At 44.3% G+C, this 14,290-nt stretch overlaps 1 protein-coding gene across 2 annotated transcripts in view; it reads left to right on the top strand.

Moving 5' to 3' along the window:
- The window catches only part of LOC308132278 (tetratricopeptide repeat protein 28-like), a 156,219-nt gene that overhangs the window by 118,915 nt on the left and 23,014 nt on the right, over positions 1 to 14,290 (top strand). For both annotated transcript variants that reach the window (XM_080499305.1, XM_080499306.1), the window contains 4 exons: positions 783 to 1,290; positions 10,576 to 11,372; positions 11,505 to 12,049; positions 13,211 to 13,734. In XM_080499305.1, the coding sequence (XP_080355431.1) occupies positions 783 to 1,290; positions 10,576 to 11,372; positions 11,505 to 12,049; positions 13,211 to 13,734 (2,374 nt within the window). The remainder of the gene's footprint in view (positions 1 to 782; positions 1,291 to 10,575; positions 11,373 to 11,504; positions 12,050 to 13,210; positions 13,735 to 14,290) is intronic.

Here is a 14,290-nt window from a genome sequence, read left to right as displayed (position 1 = left end):
TAATTGAACATCTGCTCGCACAAAGACAACTGACCCTTATTCCCAGCTGTTTATCCCTGGCATAAACAGTTAATAAGCCTGCTGTGAATGTGTCACGGGAGGTCAAGACTGTGTGGGTTTTTTTTTCCAAACCTCTCCATTTCACCGCCATACCTCCCATTTCACAATATTGTTCTGGACGCCACTTGTGAAAATGGTGGATTGTATCAGTGACAAACCTCAAAATGGTGTTTTTGTGTGTGTGTGTGTGTTTCTAAGTCTGAGAGGTCTTGCCAGCAGTCAGTCAGCCGGGCCCCTGCTGCGATGGTGTGAAGCTAAAACCCCTCTCCGCTCCCTCCTGATTAGCGGCGTCTTTGTTCCGTTGGTGGTGGCACGCCACGAAGCGTGATTGCAGCGGGCGAACTGGCGGCTTTAAAACAAGCCTGCTGCTGCGCTGATCTGCATCACACTTTACCCCCCCTTTTGCTCTGCTACGACAAAATCAAATCAGGTTTTGTTTGTTGTTTGGTCTCTGAGCACTAAGCCTCCTAAGAGACTTGGGAATTTGGATTTTTCTTCTTCTTTTTTTTTTTTTTTCATTTGAAGCACAATACTTCTGGGTAAAGAGACATTTTAGAGTGGGTGGGGAATCTGTGATGCGGAGGCAATTGAATTACTCTGTTGATGCAATGTAGGTATAACTAATGGGGCTATTTAAGATTTCTTTTCACTTGCCTACAGTTTATTGACATAGAGTTTTTCTTACCTGCTGTCTGTGTTTTTCTCTGTTTCCCTCTCTTCAGGCTGCTTCAATGGCACTGAGCAGCTTGGGCCATGTATATACAGCCATCGGAGACTACCCCAACGCCCTCGCCAGCCACAAGCAATGCGTGCTTTTGGCCAAGCAGTCCAAGGATCAGCTGTCTGAAGCTCGAGAGCTGGGAAACATGGGAGCAGTCTACATCGCCATGGGGGATTTTGATAATGCTGTCCAATGTCACGAGCAGCATCTGGGCATTGCCAAGGCCCTGGAAAATAAGCGAGAGGAGGCCCGGGCGTATAGTAACCTGGGCAGTGCTTATCACTATCACCGTAACTTTGACAAGGCCATGTCCTACCACACTCATGTGCTGGAGCTTGCCCAGGAGCTGGAGGAAAAGTCCATCGAAATGAGAGCCTATGCTGGACTGGGCCATGCTGCCCGCTGTATGCAGGACTTGGAGCGGGCCAAGCAGTACCACGAACAACAGCTTTCCATAGCTGAGGGTCTGAAGGACAGGGCCGCCGAAGGGAGAGCCTCTTCTAACTTGGGTACGTATGCTATAGCCGTTTCGCAATAAAGTGGCTGACAAGCTGATTTGAGTCCCACTGCAGATCGGACACCACTGGGGATCAGTGAGCAACCACAGGAAGGGAGTCTGGCATGAAACCTGTCCATAGTCAGACATGCGGCTCACATGATCCGCTGGAGTGACCCCAGAAAGCTGCAGCTGAAACCGTCATAAGCAATGATTGCATGAACACACATCCCCCATATCCTCCCAGTCGGTACTAATAGCAAATCACCATAATTACACCTGAGGAAGTCATGATGATGATGATGATGATGATGATGACAATCAGTATTCTCTTTCATATACCTTCATATGAATTTGAATAGAGAGCAAAGTGAGCATTTAAATCTGCGAGAGAATAAAAAGAACGTCTACGGTTTCTGTAGCGTAACATGAGATGAGAGCTGCGGAATGATAAAGACGGCTGCTGGAACTGGTTTGTTGACAGCGAAGAGATAATATCAGTGAAGTTCAACGAAACAAGTGTTTGCATGAGACATCAAGATGCTGCACAGTGGTTTATGATGCTTTAAGAATAGGGTTTATCAATCCTGTAAAGTTTTTTAACAGCAGCAATGGTGTCATCTTTCTTTGTGACAACCAAGTGGTAAACTGTAAAACCTCTCTGGAGCTGCAGGGGAGAGTTTATTTAACAATGAGCTGATTAACAGAAAATTAATTAGCTTTTTTTCCCCCTTTGGTATAGCTAATTGTCAACTCTTTTGTTGAATGTAGCATACACATTAATGCCTTTATGACAGGCTTTGTTGTATTAAAGACGGACCTTTTAGTATTTTCTAATAGTGCAAAGATGAACCCAGAAAATATTTACTCCTTTGACGCTCACAATCTTTAAAATTTGTTGAGTTTTCTTTTTACTTTCTACTGCCAATTTTGAGTTTAATCTATAAAATCGTCTGAAAACATTAGGACTGATTGAAATCCACTCACAGCGTGTGGCCCTTTCTGGATTATTCTTTGAACATTGCTGTCGAAGACGATATTAACAGTGCAGTGATGAACGTCTGCCTTAGCGCGTCCTCACGCATGAAAACCAAGCAGCTGGTAGCGTGACGTCTTACAGAATCAAGTCAGTGATTGTTTGTTGGTTTTATGTGAAAGTGAGACAAAATGAGAGGCGATTGATAAAAACTGTGAATCACTGTCACAGGTAGCAAGTATTAGTCTTTTCTTGAGCCAGTGAGTATATAAATGTCCAGCATGTCGCCTCTCTGCCTGCTTCTGTTGTCAATATCCTGCCGACTGTATTTCCTTGTCGCAGTAATGCGCTGTTTACTAATTGTTTTCAGTCATGTTTATGATCAGTCAGACATCAGTGTTTTTCCTACCTTCAAGTCGAGGCAACCAGTTAATTATGTAACGCCGATGTTCTCTCAATCCATCGTCTGCACCGCTCCAGCAGATCCCAGCTGACTCTGAGTGAAGGCAGGTCTTTGTGTACGTCTTTGACACAGTTCATCACAGAATAAACAGAGACAGACTGATATCTAGAAGCAGGTTAAAGTCATCATGATTTTTAGGACCTTTTGAGGAGTAATTGTAGAAAACCTTTGCATGCAAAGGGAGAGCGTGCAGACTCAACACAGAAGAAACTCCCAGCTGGGCTATGAAGCACAACTGGGTCCACAATGTACAGTTTCGTCACTTTTTATTCAGATTAGGATGTTTGTTGATACCGTTTTATGATGATAATTTAAAATGAATTATAGAAACTGTGGACAGTGGAAGGATAGGGATCAGGAGCCGCTGCTGAAGGTGGTGCAAGTTACAGTTATTTGCTTTTACAAGACCTTCTGTCATGATGTGAGGCCTATCTATAATAAACACAGAATATAATTAAAGATAAAATGTATGTTTTTCCTGGGAAATATCTCCAGATTATTCTCCTCTGTGCTCACCTTTATACCAGTTTGGATCGAATCACATCCAGAAATGAAATATGGTGTCAGAATAAAGGAAAAAATGTAAATGGGAGAAATGAAACATGTGATAAAATCTTTTGATTGAATGGTGAACGTAATTAATGTCTTATTCAAAATTCAGTCTGATAAAGTCAAATCCTGGAAAATAGAATCATTAACAGGGGATAACCTTGTGGAGTCTGCATATATAATGATGAAAGAACCCTTGAGGATAAAGGTGTCCCTGTGGATTTCCAATACCCATGGGATATGTCAGATGGGTAATTCTTCTGTATTTAGTCCAGCAATTACAACCAGCGCAAGATGACTTATGATAGCCATCAACCCGGTAGTAAACTGGACTCTAATGGACAACTAAGAGGCATGATAGTTCTTTCCAGATGAATTATTCTTTAACCTAATGTGCAAATTTGTGCAAGCAGAGCATAGGGTTAATCAGCCAAACATAAATTGAACCTGTCCTTTGACCAGGCTAATGGCTGCGTAGTCTGAAGTGCTCTTAGCTCCAACACACACCTGATTTTAAACGTGAACTGGTAACTGGTTGTCATAAATTAGGGGCTCCGGTGAGAACATTTTATGAAGCTACAGTACATGTGAGTTTTATTAAAAATGGCTACGTGTCATGCTGAAGATTTATTTTCATTTTTATTTTTTAACTCTCGCCGAAAGATGATTGCCATTATGAGCGCCAGAGCACTTTTATTCATTATTAGCAGCGACGTTGCGACTCTTCCCGTCCGTGACAGAGTAATGATAGTGTCGCTGGAGCAGCAGCGAAGATCTCCTGCTGGTGACGGAGCAGAAGCTAAACGAGTGGGTGGTAACGGTGGAACCTGTGGCTCCACGGAGACAAAACGGACGAGCAAGACCTTCATGTGGGCGCGGTAACACTTGACACCCTGACGAGCTTGTAGCTCATCTCACTGCTGCCAGATCTGTTAGCACTTCTTCTCGTTTCTTCCCCCCCCTCTACTTTTTGATGCCTCCCTCTCTTACTCTGTCCGTCTCTGCCTCATCTCCACTGATTGTAATCTGCAGCTGTCAAGCTCCCAGTAATTGAAACTGACTTGATGAATCGCTTAATTACCTTTAATAGCTGATTCAAGAGGAGCTGAATAATGAAGATAACGCAGAATGAAGTGGAGGTTGTGAAGCATCAGTCTGTAATTGGCCCATTGTTGTTGTTTTTGTTTGCGGCAGTGGGGCGTGCATTGTTTTCCCGTCATCAGCGCCCGCGAGCCTGCTTAGCACAAGAAGATATGGACTAAAACTACCAGGATGTTGTTCCAGACTTCAAAAAAACAAAAAAAAAAACATGCCTTTTTATGCGAAGCACAAAGAGGGAATGGATGATCGAGTGAAGATTAATGAGCAATGATAAAAGCAAGAAAACAGTGCGGGAGATGGGAAGGGGAAGTCGCAGAAACAGGAAAGAGCAAACTTTTATTATGCCCTCTCAGCTTGTCGTTAATGTTCCATGGAGTGTGGGTGGAGCAGCAGCTGACATGGCTCGAAGGTACAGTTGTATAGAGATTGCCATCCTTTAATATGTAACCATGATGCCCTGCGGTACCAGCAGCCCTGGCTCAGCACACTCTGACCTATAAAGGATATGAAAATGTAGCATTCCAGCCCCATTTATTATTCATTAATTGGCTAACTTACCCCCTAGTCAGCAATATTTAATATCAGAGGGGGATCCCATGCATTTCTTGTATTCATGGAAAAAAAAAAACATAATTAGTTATTATTTTCTCTTGCATTTATCTTCAAAGAGAATCGAAATAAGTTTGTTTGGATTGTTTTTTCCTTTTTCCTTTCTTTTCTTGGCCTTCGTTGTGCCTGCTGCTCTTGATTCGCACCTCCTTCTTTGACCATATGTCTCAAAGAAGTCACATGAAACATGGACTCCCATCAGTTGGAAAGGGCTCGAGGTAAAAGTCCTAATTAAGCATTTTCTCCTCTTCCTTTTATCCAGCATCCCCGGGGAATGCTTTCTGCTGATGTTCACGAAAAACCAAAGCAACAGAGAGAAAAAAACAACAGCGAGAGAAGTGTTCACAAAGCAACACAGAATCAGATAATGTGCACTGATATGCTGCTCATGTAGATCTTGTCACTGGTGTTTTAAAAAAAAAAAAGAAAAGAAAAACAACAGGTCGTACTCTATATATTGGTGCAGTTTAAGACAAATTGTGACTGTGCAGTTGCATACAGCTATGCAAGTCATGTGATAATTCAACATTTAAATCCAGTTAGAGGTTAATACTGTTGGTACACAATGTGTTGGTGGAGCGCAGAGTTCAATCTAAACATGTGGATGCAGCATGTAGCAGTTACGCTGCACACAAATGGAATAAACTACAAACAGCACTTAAGTCAGACCAAAATATGAGTTTGTATAAATCCAGGTTAAAAACATCTCGTGTGTAAATGATTATATTTGTCTTATTTAATAGTTACCTAAAGATGAAATAGTGTGTGTATATATATAACAGTGAAAGATGCAGGACTGAGCAAGCAAAACAGAGAAAGTATCTGTCGCGAGAGGTGAATTGGTTTCAAGTGACAACCCTGTGTTGCAGACGTTTCTGCAAGCCAGTGGCTCTCACTCGCTTGGCCCCTGTCTTCTTTTTTATTAGAAAAGCAGCCGATTCATCCTCCCCTCGCATTGGCCCCCTTAATCTCATGACCAAGGACTGAGCCAGAAAACGGACCAGAGGTCCTGTGAAACACACTCTCTCAGTCCTTGTCCTCCCGCTCAAGTGTGCTTCAGGTAGTCTGCAGTTATTATTCACACCAGAGCTATTAACTGAAACAAAAGGGCCGTAGCATTTTTCTGCATTAAGCAACTGGATCCCGTTTCTGGCACATCAGCAAATTCAGCATGAAATGTGATCTCATTCTAACCCGGCACGAGATTGCACTGTGCAAAAAAAAAAAGAAAGAAAGAAAAAATACTGACAATGAACATTGTTTTTTAAGCACTAGGAGGCCCGTTAATGGCCAGTGCTGGTTCCATGAGGTGAATGAGGGGGTGAAGGTCAGTGCAAAAAAGGAAACTCGGATCAGACGGAGGGGTTTTGCTTGTAGTTGTTGTTGTTGGAAGACCTCATGTGGAGCAGGCATGCATCTATCTATACCCTGTCCTTTTTATCTCCCTTCTTCCTGTCTCGTTGTCAGTCAGACAGTTGGAGATGTCTGTGTCTGCAAATGAGGATTTGGTTGCTGAAGCCCAGACCCCCTCAGCTCCACCCTTTCCTGCAGGCCCCTGGAGGATCGAACATCTGCTTCAGCTCACTGCCTCCCCCAGCTGATCATGAGATACATTCTTCTATCCCCTACTATCATGTATTACAATTAGGATACCTGCTGTATAATAATGCAGCCTATCAATTTTCGCTCACCCTTGTCTTTTACATTAACTGGGGTATCCTGGCCAGTTATGATGAATGTGAATAGATTGTGTCTGGAAGTGTTCGACACTCAGAAACTGCAGCAGCTGCATTATTTCTTCACCCAAGCACCAACAAAAGCAGAGTGTGTTTGGACAAAGTGAGTCAAAGGTCAATTGTTGATGTGCTTTGACTGACAGAGGCGTAGTTATAGTTACACCATGATCCTGTGAATCAAAGTTGATTGCTGTATGATCACCTAATTCTGCTTAATATAGTAGGGAGGAGGAATGTTCCATAATAGATTGTAGCCGATTGCACTGAAAGCATCACACAACTTTAACCCGTTTGAGTCGCTATCTAACGCTGGCTCTGCAGGTGGGTGCATGTAATGACATTAGTCCCATCCTGGTGTAGACAGTTTCAAATTCACAGTTTCTTATTAAGTGTCCTTGAAAGTGTTGAGTTAAAAAAAAATAAAAAAATAGCTAAACTTATTTTCATTTAAATATACTTTCACTTTGATATCCTCTGTCTGCATTTTCAACAAGCAGCACTCAGGTGCTTTGACTATCATGTTGATTTGCTACTCGACGACATTCAATCCATTACCAATAAACCTTCAATCAATATCTTTTAGAAATGATCAAAGTTATTCAAAACCAAACTCGAGTAAAGCAGTGTTGTTGGGTAAATGCTATCATACTTCAATGGAATTTCCCTCAAAGACTGACTTCTGTTTTTATATTTTACCCACGCCTCTCTCCACAAGTTCAGACTTTATAAACTCAACAACATTTCAGCCGAGCACCAGCATTCCGGCATCTTCTGTTTTTCACTTCTCAGACATTATTGTAAATTACAACGTTGACTTCATTGTAAAGTATAAATATGAAAGAATACACCAAAGTCATTATTTTGGGCTCAGGCGGCTCATCACTCTGCTATTCTTAGCATCACCCCGGGCCAGTGGCAGCAGCAGCAGCATTGTTTGTGAAATCTGTAGCCCAGCAGCGCTGCGGACCTTCCCGGCTCCTGGAAGAATGACACAGTGATTTACTCCGAACACGACGCCATCCCTCAAAGTCATCACTGCAGCATATCCCTCTATGTACAGCCAGCTGTGTAATGAAAAGTGACAACACATTGCCATGCATTTAATGTCTTTGGTCATGGGGTGGGGATGGATGGGGCTCTTCTACACAAAGTGTTTGAATCTTTTGGCGTGTGCTTTATCCTGGTTGTTCAATGTCTTTGTCTCGCGCTGTTTGACCAAAAAAAAAAGGGGAATAGTTGAGCTGTGTTGTTGCGTTTTTTTAGTCAGGCCACAGGTGCCACAGATTTCAAAAGGATTAAAAGGAAAAGGGTTAAAAATAAAACAGAGCAAAGATTTTTTTTTTTTTTTTTTTCCTGGGGTAATTTAGATTTTAACAGCAGACCACAGTGACCACATCACCCTGACCTCCTCTTACTAATTTCCCAATTTTTGTTTTGTGGCACTGTTTACCAACATGTCTGTTGCGGTTTTATTTACTGTTCTGCTGGATACCATTCCCAGAGGGCTCCATAATCCTCTTACCATATGGGGGGGGCACAGAAAATATTTCTTGCCTGGAGTGTAGCTCCAAGCGTAGCCTCAAGCTTATGGCAATTTTGGCTGCTGCTTCCAAGCCCAACCTCAAACCTCGCCATACTTCCCCAAGCCTCTGTCCAGCCTGTCTGCGTTACCCCAACAGCCGTCACCCCCACCACCATTTTTAGCCTGCAGCATGGAACATGTTTGCTGGTAATACATCAGTAGGCATTATATCCTCAGTAACATCGGCCTCCGTTGGGAAACGCATAACCTTGGGAGTGACTTTGTGGCGAGGGCTGTCAGAGCTCCTCCAACTGGCTTGCTCTGCATCTTAACATTCCTCCGCTCTCAGGAAAGACTCAAGAAAAAGGCGACGCTCACAAGGTTTTGTCGCCGGTTAGAAAACGTCCACGGCGAAGAAGTCCTACAATCCCAAAGCCTGGCGTTCACTGTAATTACACTGTACATAATCAGCAACAACAACTGCACTCTTCTTTCTTTCTGCAAATTGCTATTCTGCCATCACATTTGACTCAGTGATACGCCAAGCATACCAATTCCTCCAGGCTGTGACCTGATGATTACAGGGTCATCTCAGGTTGTATCACCCTGACCTGCGAACACAAGCGAGCAGACAAACACCAAATCAGGTTTGATTTCTCAGTAGGCCTGTGCGACATGCTGAATCACGGCCTGAATTTAGAAGGCGGAGGATCTTTGATTATGTGTCCCAAAAAATCCCGTCAATTGGCACAAGAGCTGATGGATTTTTTTTTTTTTTCCTCGTTCTAATTTCCAGACACCCAATTCAGACAAGTTTAGTTTTTAATTAAATTCTTCTTTTAGACTTGATTAAGAGCAAAATATTAATTATGCACATTTCACACATACAGACAATGCATATTTCTCTCAGTCCCACAGAGGTATTCCGCTATAGAATCTGTTTATAAAATATAATATAAATATATAAGGCTTTTCTTCAGATATTAATGGCCTGATCTTCTCGTTATTTTGGCCAACATTGAAATCCTTACTCATTTGTAACATTAAACCCCTACTGTTGTTTGAGCCTTCTGTTTAGTTTCAATCCCACTGTTTATGTAGCCTGTGTTCCGGCCCATTATGTGGCAGGTTGAATGGGAAAACACACATGGCGGTAACTAATCCCAGCGGTACCATGGTGTACCAACCACAAGCTACAGAGCGCCTCTGTCCCTGGTTCCCACCCACTCTGGCTCCAGAACCGTTTCCATCCCTGGAGTCCCATCAGTGGCTGCACTTCCATCCTACGAGCCCATTAGCCTCCATGCTGATGCAGCAAAACAATGATGGTCAGGCTGTATGGTGGATGAAAGGCAGGATTTTTTGTGTGTGTGTGTGTGTGTGTGTGTGTGTGTGTGTCTCTTTTCCTCTGCGTCTCATTTTTTTGTTTTGCCTCTGGTTTCTGCGTCTCTATCCATAAACCTGCAGCCAGCCTGCTATCCTTTTAAATAAGTTTTAATATTATCAGTGTAAATATTAATATGAAAGTTTCGGGTGACAAAGCAAAAGAGGAGACATAAAGATTCAAAGTGTGCCTCTGAGGAAAAGAAGAAAGAGAGATAGTGCAGATGTGCTGTGATGACTCTTTACTCTGTGGTGTGTGTTCGTCAGTGTGCATGACTATATAGAGGTGTGTGTGTGTGTGTGTGTGTGTGTGTGTGTGTGTGTGTGTGTGTGTGTGTGTGTGTGTGTGTGTGTGTGTGTGTGTGTGTGTGTGTGTGTGTGTGTGTGTGTGTGTATATATATGTGTGTGCCAGATGGCTGCCTGACTGTGGGGTAAAGCTATTATTTTTCAGAGGACGGTATTTTATCAGAGATAATGCGCTCAATGCACTGGGTTCTCCATTATTTATTGTTTCTCCACACTTATCTCATTTTTTTTCTTAAGTTGTTTGCTGAGCTTTCTATCCGCTAGTCACCCTCTCTCCCACTTTAACTTCCGATGTTTTTTTTTGTTTTTTTTTGTAGTTCTCCCACCGCTACTTCTAATGCTGTGGAAAAGTTGTTGATTTGGGTAAAACCCCTGTAAGACACAGTCATCAAAGACGGCTTAAACAATCAAAAGATTCTATTTTGGTGTTATAATAACTCTGTTTGATTGCACTACATTTTAATGACCATAATTCAGTGGGAGAGTGTGTTGTGTAAGCAGAGAACAGATGGCTCAGTGAGCATATTTTAACAACCAAATGACTTGTTTTGTACATGAAGCGCTGACGAGGCACTTGAATTTTACTCAATTACATTTTTTTTCAGAATGGGTCTTTAACTTCACCCTCTTGCGTTCTCTCCTCTCTCCACAGGAATCATCCACCAAATGAAGGGGGACTATGAGACTGCACTGAAACTACACAAAACACACCTGGCAATCGCTCAGGAGCTCAATGACTATGCCGCTCAGGGCCGGGCTTACGGCAACATGGGGAACGCCTACAACGCCCTGGGAGCCTTCGATCAAGCTGTCCGCTACCACCGCCAGGAGCTGCAGATCTCCATGGAGGTCAACGACCGGGCCTCGCAGGCCTCCACCCACGGCAACCTGGCTGTTGCTTACCAGGCTCTCGGTGCCCATGACCGCGCACTGCAGCATTACCAGAACCACCTCAACATAGCTCGTGAGCTCAGAGACGTCCAGAGTGAGGCGCGGGCTCTGGGCAACCTCGGCAACTTCCACTGCTCTCGAGGAGAGTTTCCACAGGCTGTGCCCTATTATGAGCAGTACCTCCGACTGTCCCCTGACCTCCAAGACATGGAGAGCGAGGGCAAAGTTTGTCATAATCTCGGTTACGCCCACTACTGCTTGGGCAACTATCAGGATGCTGTCAAGTACTATGAGCAGGACCTGGCGCTGGCTAAGGACCTCCATGACAAGCTGAGCCAGGCCAAGGCGTACTGTAACCTTGGTTTGGCTTTCAAGGCCCTGGGAGACTTTGCGAAGGCAGAAGAGTGTCAGAAGTACCTTTTGTCACTGGCGCAATCCCTGAACAATGCACAAGCTCGGTTCAGAGCTCTGGGGAACCTGGGAGACATATTTGTCTGTAAAAAGGATGTCGCTGGGGCCATTCAGTTTTATGAGCAGCAGCTGGCCTTGGCTCACCAGGTGTGCCCCACATAATATATGCATACTCTACAACAATTCTTTTCCTAGCATATGAGTTTTGTAATTTGTAAAGTAATTTTGGCATTGTTCTCTTGTGTCACGCATGATGATATTGTGAATTTCTTGTTTCAGATTAAAGAGCGTAGGATGGAGGCCTGTGCGTATGCCGCCCTTGGGGCCACTTACAGACTGGTGCAGAAGTATGACAAAGCTCTAGGCTACCACACCCAGGAGCTGGAGGTGTACCAAGAGCTCGGCGACGTGTCAGGAGAATGCAAAGCCCACGGTCACCTGGCAGCTGTTTACATGGCCCTCGGGAAGTACGCCATGGCGTTCAAGAGTTACGAAGAGCAGTTAGAACTAGGTCGGAGGCTGAAAGATCCTGTGGTGGAGGCTCAGGTGTACGGCAACATGGGCATCACAAAAATGAATGTAGGAGTGATGGAGGAAGCTATTGGCTACCTGGAGCAGCAGCTGGCCACATTACAGCAGCTTAGTGGCAATGAGGCAGTAATGGACCGGGGCAGAGCTTACGGAAACCTGGGAGACTGTTACGAGGCTTTGGGAGACTTTGAGGAAGCTATCAAATACTATGACCAGTATCTCTCAGTGGCACAGAGCCTCAACCGCATGCAGGACCAGGAGAAAGCCTACAGAGGCCTAGGAAATGGGCACAGGTGAGTCTGGAGCTTTGTTTCAAATTAACAGTTACATATATTTCCTTTTCAGTCTCAGTTTCTTCGAATGCCTGCTGTTGAAATTAATAGCCAGGGTTTTGCTTATTACCGCAGCACTTTGCATATAATTTGTCTCCTTATGTTCATTATCAGGGACCACCACAGTTTATAGACACCTTGCTGGTGATCACTGTGTCTAGCGTGAGCTGTCTCAGCAGCAGCCGTGTCACCCCGGCCTTATCTGTATGCAAAGTGGCTTTGGCGCGTAGACGTCTGAAACTTGGGGGTGGTGAGCGCAGTTATTTTGAGACAACCTCTCACATCCTGTGTCTCTTCTCCCTCTCACTTCTCCTCATGCCCCCCAAATCAGCTGATAGCAACCTGGGAGAGCACAGCGCAGAAATAAGACCCGAAAGGCTCACTAAAATCCTCCATTCAGAGATGATTTTCTTCTTATTGTGCATCATCAGCATGGCACCACAGCAATCTCACACCGCAGTATTAGCCATGCATGACTTCAGAAGGGAATAATAGACATCACACACAAACCCTTCTGATCTTCCGGCAGCTCTTAGTCAAGCAAATATATGATTCCACAACATTAATTAAGCTAGGGGCTTTTTTTCTTTTAAAGCTCCGTTTGAACCAACAACCAGTTATTGTTGGTGTCTGAGAATGTGAATAAAGTCCGCAGGATGGCTGTTAAGGTGTGTAAAATGTCACTCAACCCACAGGAGGATGGAAACAGACATTTGACAAATGTCCAATCTCAATTGAGAATAGTATATTGTCTGCATTTAAAATGTAGCACAATTTGGCATGAAAACATTAACACACATTGTAATTTGTCCACATCCTCAGCCTTTCATTGACACCAAAACTGAAGCAATATGCAAATAAATAAAAATGAGCACTTCGCTCCTTTATTCCACACTATGAAAAATGATATGTCTGTACGAATAAACAAGTTTCCTCTCAATATGTGGCAAGCTGACGATCCTGTGCATGACATAGGTGAGGATGACATCCTGGTGTTGGTGAAACACAAAATGCCAATGGCAGAATTTCCCTTTAGATTTTCCCATTGGGCTGTTATCTAAAACACCTCACTCCTAATCTGCTTCACTGTGACACTCATTGGCTTCCTGTCTTTCTCTGCAGGGCCATGGGAAACCTACAGCAATCATTGGTGTGTTTTGAGAAACGACTCGTGGTGGCTCATGAGCTGGGGGAGTGTGGAGGCAAGGCTCAGGCCTACGGTGAACTGGGCGCACTCCACAGCCAACTAGGCAATTATGAGCAAGCCATCTCCTGCCTGGAGCGTCAGCTGGCCATTGCCCGAGACACCCAGGACAGGTTATTGGAGGGAGATGCCAGCTATGGTTTGGGTGCTGTTTATCAAGCTATGGGAGAGTACGAGACAGCCCTGCGATGCCACCAAAGTGACCTGGAGATTGCAGAGGAGGCGGGAAGCACCACGCGCCAGGCTCGCGCCTATGGGAACTTGGGCCTCACCTACGAATCTCTAGGAAACTACGAGCGGGCGGTCGTGTTTCAAGAACAGCACCTAAGCGTGGCGGCTCAGACTAACGACTTGGCTGCCAAGACATTGGCCTATGGCAGCTTGGGGAGAACACACCACGCACTGCAAAACTACTCACAAGCTGTCATGTACCTGCAGGAAGGTGAGTGAGTCGGGGGGGAACAGCGGAGAGGATTGCCTTTGTTGCCTGAGCTGATAGGCTTAGAGTTTGTGAATTCATGAATATGAAATTCAGAGCCTTTTTGTTGCTAAGCCTTTGCCACATTTTATTAGTCCGCATCCAGGTGTGTGCGCGCCCGGGCTTTTGTGCTTATGTGTTCTCAGTGTGCGGGGGGATTTTGTGTGCACATTATGCATCGGTGTTGTCTTCAGAGCTGCATGGGTATGCCGGTATTTGTGTGTCTATGTCTTTGCAAACCTATCAGGATGCATGCCAAGGTATTTCTCCTGTTTACTGCTAGTTGTTTTTCACAGCTATATCTACTTTCTCAGAGGGTTCTTCGCAGCAAGCTGCCAAAGGATCTTTTCACACCGTGACTGTCAGACTCCTGCCTCTCACGCTTCATTGTCCCCTGCAGATTATAGAGAAATAAAAACCTCCAGCTTGGTCCCTCTAAAATTCATTGTGTCAGTGAGAGTGCAGGAAGTGTTTGTCACCGAGAAGGTGATAAGTGGGAGCATTCACGGATGTGAGCTGA

The sequence above is a fragment of the Blennius ocellaris genome (assembly GCF_963422515.1).
Source record: "Blennius ocellaris genome assembly, chromosome: 7".
Lineage (NCBI taxonomy): Eukaryota > Metazoa > Chordata > Actinopteri > Blenniiformes > Blenniidae > Blennius > Blennius ocellaris.
The sequence above is the reverse complement of the archived record's forward strand: the minus strand, read 5'-3'. Positions and strand labels throughout refer to the sequence as shown.